General features: G+C 47.8%; 1 protein-coding gene across 4 annotated transcripts; it reads left to right on the top strand.

Annotated features, from left to right (window-relative positions):
• Nucleotides 1–663: 663 nt before the first annotated feature.
• On the top strand, nt 664–10,174 carry LOC107271558 (polycomb group protein Pc). 4 transcript variants are annotated; one of them, XM_015747705.2, is made up of 5 exons: nt 664–2,960; nt 5,558–5,601; nt 6,056–6,215; nt 6,298–6,717; nt 6,809–10,174. In XM_015747705.2, the coding sequence occupies exons 1-5, from the start codon at nt 2,901–2,903 to the stop codon at nt 7,418–7,420; spliced, it is 1,296 nt and encodes a 431-aa protein (XP_015603191.1). In that variant the 5' UTR covers nt 664–2,900; the 3' UTR covers nt 7,421–10,174. The 4 variants fall into 4 exon arrangements, with proteins under 4 accessions (XP_015603191.1, XP_015603190.1, XP_015603192.1 ...); XM_015747704.2 differs by having other exon boundaries at nt 6,292–6,717; XM_015747706.2 differs by having other exon boundaries at nt 665–2,960; nt 6,056–6,179; nt 6,292–6,717.
• The last annotated feature ends 55 nt before the right edge of the window (nt 10,175–10,229 follow it).

The raw sequence follows: 10,229 nt of genomic DNA, 5'->3' as shown, positions 1-10,229 counted from the left end.
ACGGTACCTCGTGACGATGCTGGTGGATGGATGTTCTGGCTGCGCAAAGGAAGGGAGTCCCCGACGAGAGGAGAGAGAAAAAAAGAAAAGGAGCGAGAACCTAAGGGCGAAAGGGAGAAACAGTGGGAGAGCTAGGGATTCGACCTAGGGAGCGTCATAGGGAGAGCGAACGAGGGAGTGAGAGAGCTGGGGCGACTGCGAGTGGTAGTAAAAGAGGAGAGGTAGAGTAATAAAGAGTAGGAAAGCGTCAGTGAGCGAGAGAGGTGAGAGAGCGAGGGAGAGAGAGAGAGAGAGAGAGAGAGACGAAAGAGAGCAGAGAACGAACGAACGAACGAACCGCTGCGTAGCGTGGTAGAAGCGGCATCGCTGCACAGCCGGGCCAGGATATTTCAATACCGACAGTCGGAAGAGGGGAAAACGGCGAGGTCTCCCCCATCGGGCGCCGGCAGAGCGGCCCTCGACGAGAGTCCCTCTACGTGGCTAGAAGCCCCCGAGGGCCCCCAGGCTAAGCCCCTCTTCCACGGCAATACGACACACACGGCGTCGCATGCCCGTTGCGAGGGAGCGAGCGCGAGAGTGAGAGTCGAAGTGAGAGAAACAGAGAGGGGGAAGAAAAGTGAGAGACAGAGGTAGAGAAAGAAAGAGAGAGAGAGAGAGAGAGAGAGAGAGAGAGAGAGAGAGAGAGACCGGTGGCACAGTAGCGCTTCGCTATTCGGGTTCGTATACGAAGAAGAGAGTCTCTCGAGGTGGCGATAGAGCGAGGGACGACGCTGCCCGTCGCACGGCCGTACGGCGGTGCAAAATAAGCGACGCCCATGGCCGCGAGAGAGGGAAGCCGGCGTGGGCCGTGCCAGTGTTAGATTGGTCGACGCGACCGACGGGGGCCAAATCGTTGGGGTGCCGCGTAAGCTCGACCAATGCGCTGACTCCTAGCCGTTTTTTATTAAAGTATTTATGCCAAAGGACGGAAGAACGGTCGTCTCGTCGGGAACGGAGGACACTCTTGTTTCGGGATCCGTCGAGGTTACACGCGTTTCACGTCGAGCTCTTTGCGCCCAGCGTGATCGTGCATACTGGGGCATCGTCCTCGATAAACATACGTTCTCGTAGTAGAGTGTCAAGCCTGTGGAGTTTTGAGTCTTGCGTGTCCTCGAGGTTCAGTGTTTATTGGAGTACAGTGTGTTTATCGTGCCGCCGCCACTGTCGAGGCTGCTACGCTCTGCGGTGTGACAGAACGTCGCAGGCTACAAGGAGGATACGGTGTTGCCGGATTTACGTGCTTCGTACGGTGTGCGGTGTGAACAGGCGTTCGGACGATCCGATCGATCAGTCCGGCGCGGAGACTCCCTGAGATCGTCGTCGGTGGCCCGCGGCTCCTGAGGGCCCTCGCGATATCGTCGCAACGGTGACATTTGGTGGGACTATCGACTCGACTTGGCAACGACGCTTCGGCTCACAGGGGGCTTGGGGTGGCAAGCAAGCAGGCAGGCAGGCAGGCCGGCAGCTTTCTTCTTCCGAGGACGGCGCTGCTGTTCCAATCCTCTCTCTCTCTCTCTCTCTCTTTCTCATTCAATCCTGCGCTCTCTTTTCTCCTTTCTCTCTCTTTGTCTCTACTCCCCCCCTCCCCTCCTCCGCGTCTACCCCACTTCATTCTACCTATCCCTCGTAACACACACACGCGCATCCTCTCCCACCCTGCTAAGCCATCCTCAGTCCACGTACCGTTGAGTGCTTGACGTTCTCCTCCCACCCCCCGGGGCGTCACCCCTCCTCATACTCTCCTCCTTCTCTCTACGAGCTCTCTCTCCTCCCTCCTTTGCTCTTCTCTGCGCGCGCCCCCTAACCTCCAACGGGTCGGGCGAGTCCACTGGTCGTACGAGGGGAGTCTGGCAGACCTCGGCGCTAGTCTGTCGCGGCCTGGAGAATGTGCTAGTCGGCATCGAGTAACGCGCGACTTCACCATAAGCAGCCGACACAGGGCACAAACTACAAGTTTTCTGCAGTAATTAAGCCTGAATAGGAAACTCTTTGGCGGATTATCGGACGCTGCTCCTGCTGGTCGCGTTCGCGCATCGCGCGTTCTGTTTTATCGACCTGCTACGGCGACACTCGCCCAGTGTATATCTCGGCGACGGCCATGTTTGGTGTTTACGCGAGGGGGAATCGCTGACGTCACACGGGCCGATCTCACCCGAAGGGAGCAGAAAACGTGTCGGTCGACACCGACGTCCATCCGACCATCCCGACTGGCCTATACGGTTAGGATCCCCGACGCCGCTATTATCTACGTGAAAGTCTTACTACGAGACACGGCGCACCGTTCGCGTCACGACGAGAAACTTGGTGGCACGCGCGAATCAAAACACGCGAGAGCAGAGCCCGTGGCGCACACCGGTGCCGCGTTTTATTCTCTCCCGATGGGACGTGCGTGTCCGCCGTTGTCGCCGCCACTCGTGCTCGCCGTTCGTACTACTGCCATTGCTGAAAACATCGAGCACAGCACCGCCTCGTCGCTGAAATAACCCTCCGCGCGCGCTTAACGGACCGCGAATAATCCCCTCACCCGCGACTCCCACGTCGCCAAACACTGATCGAACGATACGAAAAACATCGGCCATGTCGGCTCTCCCTCTCGAGTCGACGGCACGTGCTCCGAAATCCTACGCATAGGACATCCCGCTAAAATGATGTCTTGCTGAGAGCATCACGAGTCCTCTCGCCGGTGATTGTCATAGGTGTTTACGTGCGCCGGATACTACGGAATAACAACTGAAGCTCCGTAACATCCTTGGCACATATGAGTGCACCTAGAACAGTGTTTCATTACGTTCGCAAGAACGCGTTCCCATTGGATATATAAATAAAGTGAGTGCCAGTGGCCACCCTGGGAAGGATTTAAAATGGAGCTGGGAGACAGAGTTTACGCCGCCGAGCGGATTACGAAGAAGAGAGAAAAGCGGGTAAGTTGTTCGCGGTAACGCCGCGTGGCGGCGCTACTTCACAGAACGTGTTTGTCTATGCGCCGTTGCCGCTTTTCCTTCCCTCCTTCACGTAGTTCACTCTTTTTCCTACAGTTCTCCCCGCCATCGTACCGCACCACTCCAGAAACCTCTGGCCCTCCTCTAGTGATTTATGCCGTATACAGAGACTCGCAACTTTGCTCGTTAAGTGCCAACGGGGGAACGACTCTCCGACGTACCTGCTCTCCTAAACACCAGAAATGCATGAACCATACGTTACTCCAATTTTCCTTTCGATACGTAATTCTAGCTACTTCCAATTCCTAATCTCTATCGTACCCATCTATTGCACTTTCTTACCTTAATGTCTGTCGAAGTTGTTTACCACCAGGTCTATGAAAAATATGTACAATCAACTACCAATCCTTTGAAGTCCAAGTTTACTTGGACGTGTCTGCTTTGATGATTTCCTAGAATTTTTAAGGAATCTATTGAAGGTCATAAAAATTCATTGATTCTCAGTACAGCTGTTACGGAATTGAGAGTACATGGAGTGTCATCAGTTGTAGAATCTATGATATTATTTTCTCACAGACTAGCACTCAATGGATAAATTGTCTAAGGATCCAGTGCAATTTGCATCATCCTTGAAAGTATCCCTTGGGAAATATGGGGGAAATACGGCACCTAAGCCGGCATAATAGACGATAGCTTTTGGAAGGCGCCGTCTGAATCGTATATACGAGCCCCCGTATACTTTTGGCCAACCAGAAGGAACCGAGAGGAGCCGGCAACGTCGTAGAACCACAGTTGTAGAACACACGGCACTTTTCTCAGCTGCCGGCCCATGCCCGATAACCCACCATACCTGCACAGTTATGTCATTGTTTTCCAACTGTCACGACGTTGCGCACATCGACAGTTGGTCGGCGGCTTTTCACTCCATTCTGGCCTACAGCCAATCCTTTGCTCCCGTTAAACGCCACTACGATCCTCACCAATTTTCCTTCGCCGATACCCACGTTACCTCGCTTTATCCATTTTTCACGTACAACCAATTCTCTTGACATCCGTCCGAAACAATCCGTAACCAAAATTCAGTCGACCCTGTCGAAGGAGGTTAGGTTAGGTTTTCCGGTAGAAAGCGTCGATTATTTTTTTTCTCTCTTGGACACTGTCGACGATCGGATATTCCATCCCTATTGTCACACTTTCCTCCGTTCTCGCTACAAATACAATGCGTACAGGACGCAACGAAAATGATATCGTTGTATGAAAATATTGGTCAGTCGCAAACGTCACGTAGACCCTCGGCGACACGTAAAGAAGCTATCGACGATCTTTGATACGTGGCGACGCCATAGTCAAGGAAATGTCAGATCGAAGAAAGCATTTCTACCTCGTAGCTCCTCTCTGCGTGTACGTGCGTGTATTTTTGGCCGGCTGTCTCGCTGGCGTTGAAATCGCTATAACGTGTCTATGGCAAATCCGCCGTTACTCGTTTATCGCCAACGACTGTCCTCCTTGGAATTTTCGGGCAATGAAAAAAATCAGCTGCTATAGAAAAGAAAAGAACAAGATATTCTCTCACGGGTCATCAATGGACTTTATTTTTTACTGTATCTTTAAATATTTCCTCCCTTCCGTCTACTCCTGACGATTCTCAATAAATTCACCATTTTCACATCGCGTATGAACTTCCATACCACTGTGCTTCTCCAATCGCAGCTTGTACATTGTGATACTGGCTTTTCATATGCACAGCTATGCATATATACGTACAAGGGAGAAAATTAACAAATCGAACACGGAAATTGAACCAGGTTCTGTTTACTCGTTGCAATATCATTGTTTTCACCGCCCCGTTCCTCGCCGACCCCCCCAAACCGCGTATTACCCCAACAGTTCGACGCTTCCATTTCCGTGGCACTCTAATCCCGACAGAATAAAAAGCCCGCGCTATTCGAATATTCAAATAACTCGATTTGCATACACGTGGATATATCGCTCGCTAATGTCCCACGCGGATTGCATGTTGTTTGGATATTATCGGCACGAGAAGCAATATTACTTTGACAACCAGTTTTAAAACGCGAATTCGCCTGAATACGAAACACCAGCGGAGTCGAAGCGAAAACAATTAAATAATTTTAATCGCGATTTACCATGGAATTATTTTCTTTTAATACTCCTATAATCGAAGACACCCGTCCATCCTTTGTAAAGACGTTGTTTGGCCATACCCGCGAAATTCTACCGATTTCACAAGAGAGTGTCCCGAGGAACGGATAGTTTCGGTAAAACGTATGACCTTCGCCGGCAAACACGTAACCGGTCGTCCCTCCTGATATCCATCTGCATTATATCTATATACACTCTCGGTATTATTACCTCATAAAGATATGGCAATGGGAAGTACACGGTGGTTGTTTGCCACTGATAGAATAGGTAACTAATAATAACGCACTACCCACGCACCAGAGAGCCAGCGGTCCTGGACGATAAGCTTACCGGGATGTCTATTATCGCGATGAAGGACTCTGCGGTTTGCGATAACACAACGGCAGACTATCTAAGGGCACTTCTCTTTGTTTCAGGGCAAGGTGGAGTACTTCGTGAAGTGGAAGGGTTGGAGCAAAAAGTGAGTATCCCGCATTGCGTTGACGTTTACCAAAGTGACGGAGGACGAGTCTTCCGAGGGCTGGGTCGGGGTTGGATGACGTAAGGGCGAATTCACAACGGCGCGAATTTTCGTCGACGACACGAAGTACGTGTGAACGGGACCTTAAAGAAATGCCCGAGGCACACTACGTCGTGGGACTGGAAAAATTTTCGTGTTTCGCCTCATTGTTATCGCGACCTTTTGTTCGGCGATCGAAGCGCGAGTGTGTCTTAATTTTATATTTTTTTTTTATTTCCATAGTCGCGACGCGTCTTTAGTCGGCGACACGGGGAGTGCTCGTTTTAGGTGAATAAATTGACGTGGTAAAAAGTTTTCTCGACCGCGCGTTCGGGGGGTTTCGCGTTCGAAGATTCGTACGTCTACGTGGGTTCCGCGTGCTAATACAATGTAAAAATATCTATGCTATTTTCAGGTACAACACGTGGGAGCCCGAGGAGAATATCTTGGACGTCAGGTTGATCGAGCTTTATGAGGAGAGCCAGAGGGGCGGCGACGTGTCCACTAGGAGGCCTAGACGAAGGGATGCCCGATATAACGTAAGGGACACGTGCTGCAGGATTGGGTCTGGGGTGGCACGTTCACTTTTCTTTTTAATAAATAGAATTAGTACTTCACCAATGGTACTCATCAACTGAGTCTTGTACGTAGGAACAGGTTTTGGCCAATCTCGTGGTAGAGGAGGAACCGGGTGGAGACGAGAGGATCGCCGAGGACAGTCAGGACGAATCGACGACCGGCAGTACCTCGGCGCCACGTTTAAATCCCGTTGCCCACGACGAGGACACTCTTCCGAGCTCGTTGGACGGTCACGAGTCCCCGGTACCGGTCGAGAGATCGGCGTCGGCATTCAGCGTGGACTCCGACAGCTCCAGCAGCAGCGTGGACATTCCTCTGATGCCAAGGAGAGAACCGGCCGGGACCAAGAGGAAGGCTGAGGTACTCAGTAAAGAGTCTGGAAAGATTGGCGTGACGATCACGACCAGTAGTCCCAGCAGCGGTAGCGGAAGTCCACCTCCCAATAAGATTCCTAGGTTACTTCCGTTAAAGGGAAATCCTACGTCACCCTCGTATCACGTAAGCACGATGATCCTAGGACAAGCTGTAGCCGTACCCTCTGCTCCTTCGACGCAGCGTCTCTTGAATGCGTTTTATTATCTCGTTCCAGAGTCACAAGGTCAACGGCAGAAGGCCATCTTCGTCGAGCGTCAAATCAACTCCGGAGGAACCTCTGCCGGCTGTGCCAACGACTCCTGCGCCCGCGGTTCAAGACAAAAAGAGACCGGAAGCTGACGTGCCTCATGGTCCACCGCCGTCTTTGCCGAGGGCGCCACCGGCGCCTCTGTCACCGCAAATCGACACTCCGTTGGAACAGCCGACGAAGAAGAGACACTTGTCCGCCGAGCACAAGCAGGAGAAACAAAATGGTTCGGTGACGAGCGATACGAATGGACACAAGTCGCCAAGTCCTACGGATTCCTATACGAACAACAACAGGTTACCGAGCGTTGTCAATGGCCATCATAATCACAACAACAACAACAACAATAACAATAATAACAATACGCCGAGCGCTAAGCAAACGGAAATCACCAAACCGGAAATGTACGTCCCTCCTCTCACGAGTCCCAGTACGGATTATTGGCACGCGAGAAATCCGGTTGCCGATCAGGTATTTATTACTGACGTCACTGTCAACCTGAAGACCGTTACCATCAGGGAGTGCAAGACTGAGAAGGGATTCTTCCGGGAGAGGGATCCCAAAAGCGATATCTACTAACGTTCCACCAAGGAACCTTCGTCGTTCGAATGATACACGCGAAAATTATATATTCAAACCCATGTAAATATAAATTATTTTCCAAAACGTTCTGAACTGGTTCGGCCCGGTGTTCAATGCTCGGAACGTGAAATTTTAATTATACACTCTCGTAGAGCCACGCATGCTTCATTGATGAATAAACCTAGCTGGTACACTTTGAGGATTGACGGTGATTGAGACTGACTACAAGTTCTGCCTAATTGGGAAAAAAATGAAGTTTAAGGAAGTTCAGAAATGTGTTAAACGAATGTGAGCTACGGTTACGTGACTTTCGGTCCGGAGCCAATGTTAAATGGACGATACCCTGTACTATCGCTTAGGAAATTAAATTCCAAAGTGATACGACACCCTGTGGACTCTGCCGTGCGCTCACGAGAGACACAGACACGGATTCCGCATTTGTACATTTTAAAACGCTTCATAGAAATTAGATATGCTAAAAGATCTGAAACGATGTTAGATTGTATAATATAACCGAGTTTTTCGATGATATCGAATTTAGGAATCGTAATCGGATGTCGAATCGATTGTCAACCGGAAGTATAAGGTACTCTGGGCAGAATTCTCTAACGGGGAGAAAAGATTGTCGAATATTTTCACAATAAAAAATATTCGATAGCACCTTGTTGGTCACGTGCAACAGAAAGTCCGTCAAGTGTCACGAGAGTGCGGAAAGGTTTACTTGTTTCTGTTTTTATTTTTATTTTATTTTTTTTTTTTTAATTGGTTCCTAGATGCTCTGCTTCGCAAGCTAGAGGATCGTCATGCGGAACGAAAAATAGTTCCGTCACGTTTCCTTTGCCGCTAAACTTCAAACGTCGATTGAAGCGGCGATGAGAGAGAGAGAGAGAGAGACAGTAAAAGAAAACGGAGAACCGAACGAAGGAGACAGGGAAATAATGTCGGCCGAGGATGAATGTTTTTATTCAAAGCGCGTTGTATTTCGCAACGATGATATTATTATATTTACCGATGAATGTTGTCTTTTTTTTATATATTAGGATATAAATGAAAAAATACCAAGGAACGTATACGTGCTCTTTATCGTAGTTTTTTTTTTTTAATGTCGCAAGGGGGTTCGTTCTGTTATCAATCTTTGGCTAACGAATTTTCTAAGATCCTTCTTTATGTTTTTCGCAATTGGACACCCATTGCGTATACAAAGTTGCATGAGATCGTAGTACACGCCTGCTCGTACGCCCGTGTCTCCCTTTACGCGTACGCGACAATTTCTACGAGTATCACGTTTACGTTCCATTGTTCCGAAATATATATACGAGCTGTTCGAAATCTGTTTGACGTGGCTTTCCTCGCCGATAGCTATATGCATTTTTGTTGTTGTTCTTGTTTTCAATTCCACAATTGATTCTCCGGTTGATTTTAAGCATGATTTATCTCTCGCGGTAACGTCCAAGACGCGTTTATAGGTTTGACGAATCATAAAGACTTCTTTTCGTTTACTTTGGATACGATACCGAGTCGCGCGACGTAAGAGCGGCAATCGGTTATCCCGGAAATATGATGTCGGCGGAGCGAAGGTGAAAGAGAAAAGAAAAGAAAAGATAAAAAAACAAAGCAGTACTAGAAAACTAACAGAAATTAAAGAATGACCAAATTGTTATCTTTTACCAAGCTTAGACGCTACTCGATCGCCATTTATTTATACTACGCATAAACTCGGTGCATTTCTTATGCACATTCAGAACCAGTACATCCGTGATATAGATATATAATATACATATACATATAAAGCTGATCATATATGTTGCTTATTTATTATAATTATTAATACGATGATTTTTAGGTTTTTACATTCTTAGTATAGTATTATTAGACTACGTACACGCGATATTCCACTAAAGACGATTTTACGTAGAAACTTTTTTGTTTATTGTTTCTTTTCTTTTTAATCCAATTTACAATGCCCATTCGTTAAAGCAAGCGAAGAACCGATTAAAATGGCTGTGCGGATGTACATTTTATTTTACGTCGTGCGGCCGATCGCATTTTATTTTGATACCTGGCTAAGCGAGGGTCTATAAGAACTGGGATTAATTGATAATCATTGATCGTATTATCTTATATTATTGTACGGTACGGATTTCTCTTTGGTGGAATGATGCGTGCACAAATTAAAATGGGGTTCCTTGCAACGCATGTTGCGCCGGAACGTATAACAGACAGATTAATTGTTGTAACAATAAGGAAAAAATGATGAAATTGACACTGTACATTGACGAAGAGTCCTGTAAAAAATGTATATAAACGAGACACTCCTTGTACGTTATAGTGTAAACAAGTCGAGGAGAAGCCCAAGCGATAGTTATAAAAATCCTGAGTTATCAATTGTATATAGAAATGAAAAAGAAACAGAGGAAACCCCTTTAAGTTGTACATGTATAAGGCTGCAAAAGCAGGTGGCGACAGAGGGATAAAATTGAATGCGGATAAGGAGGAAGAGAGGAAGAGGAAGAAGACTATGAACGATCCTTCTTAGGCTTAGAATTTCGAGATAGACTGTGCGGCGTACCTTCGATATTGTTTCTGTACTTATAGACCCTCCACCTATGCGATAACAACATAAAAAGCAACAGGATGAAGATAACGCAGGCATACACGATATGTGAACCCCGGTAGCACCAAATCCAACAGTAATTTTAGTTCTGTCTGGTACAGATTCCTTATATTTCAATAAAATCATTACTTGAACTAGATCCGTCTTTATTAACCTATCAAGGATCTTGCTTACCTTTTAATTAAAGTCGTT

This window comes from Cephus cinctus, unplaced genomic scaffold (genome assembly GCF_000341935.2).
Source record: "Cephus cinctus unplaced genomic scaffold, Ccin1 Ccin1_scaffold0997, whole genome shotgun sequence".
Classification (NCBI taxonomy): domain Eukaryota; kingdom Metazoa; phylum Arthropoda; class Insecta; order Hymenoptera; family Cephidae; genus Cephus; species Cephus cinctus.
The sequence above is the reverse complement of the archived record's forward strand: the minus strand, read 5'-3'. Positions and strand labels throughout refer to the sequence as shown.

What these genes read in the sequence shown, in the direction of transcription:
- LOC107271558 (XM_015747704.2), top strand. Translation starts at nt 2,901, where the DNA reads ATGGAGCTGGGAGACAGAGTTTACGCCGCCGAGCGGATTACGAAGAAG. An exon ending in CGAAGAAGAGAGAAAAGCGG is followed by an intron (nt 2,961 to 5,557) that starts GTAAGTTGTTCG and finishes TCTTTGTTTCAG; the next exon opens with GGCAAGGTGGAGTACTTCGT. An exon ending in CTACGTCACCCTCGTATCAC is followed by an intron (nt 6,718 to 6,808) that starts GTAAGCACGATG and finishes ATCTCGTTCCAG; the next exon opens with AGTCACAAGGTCAACGGCAG.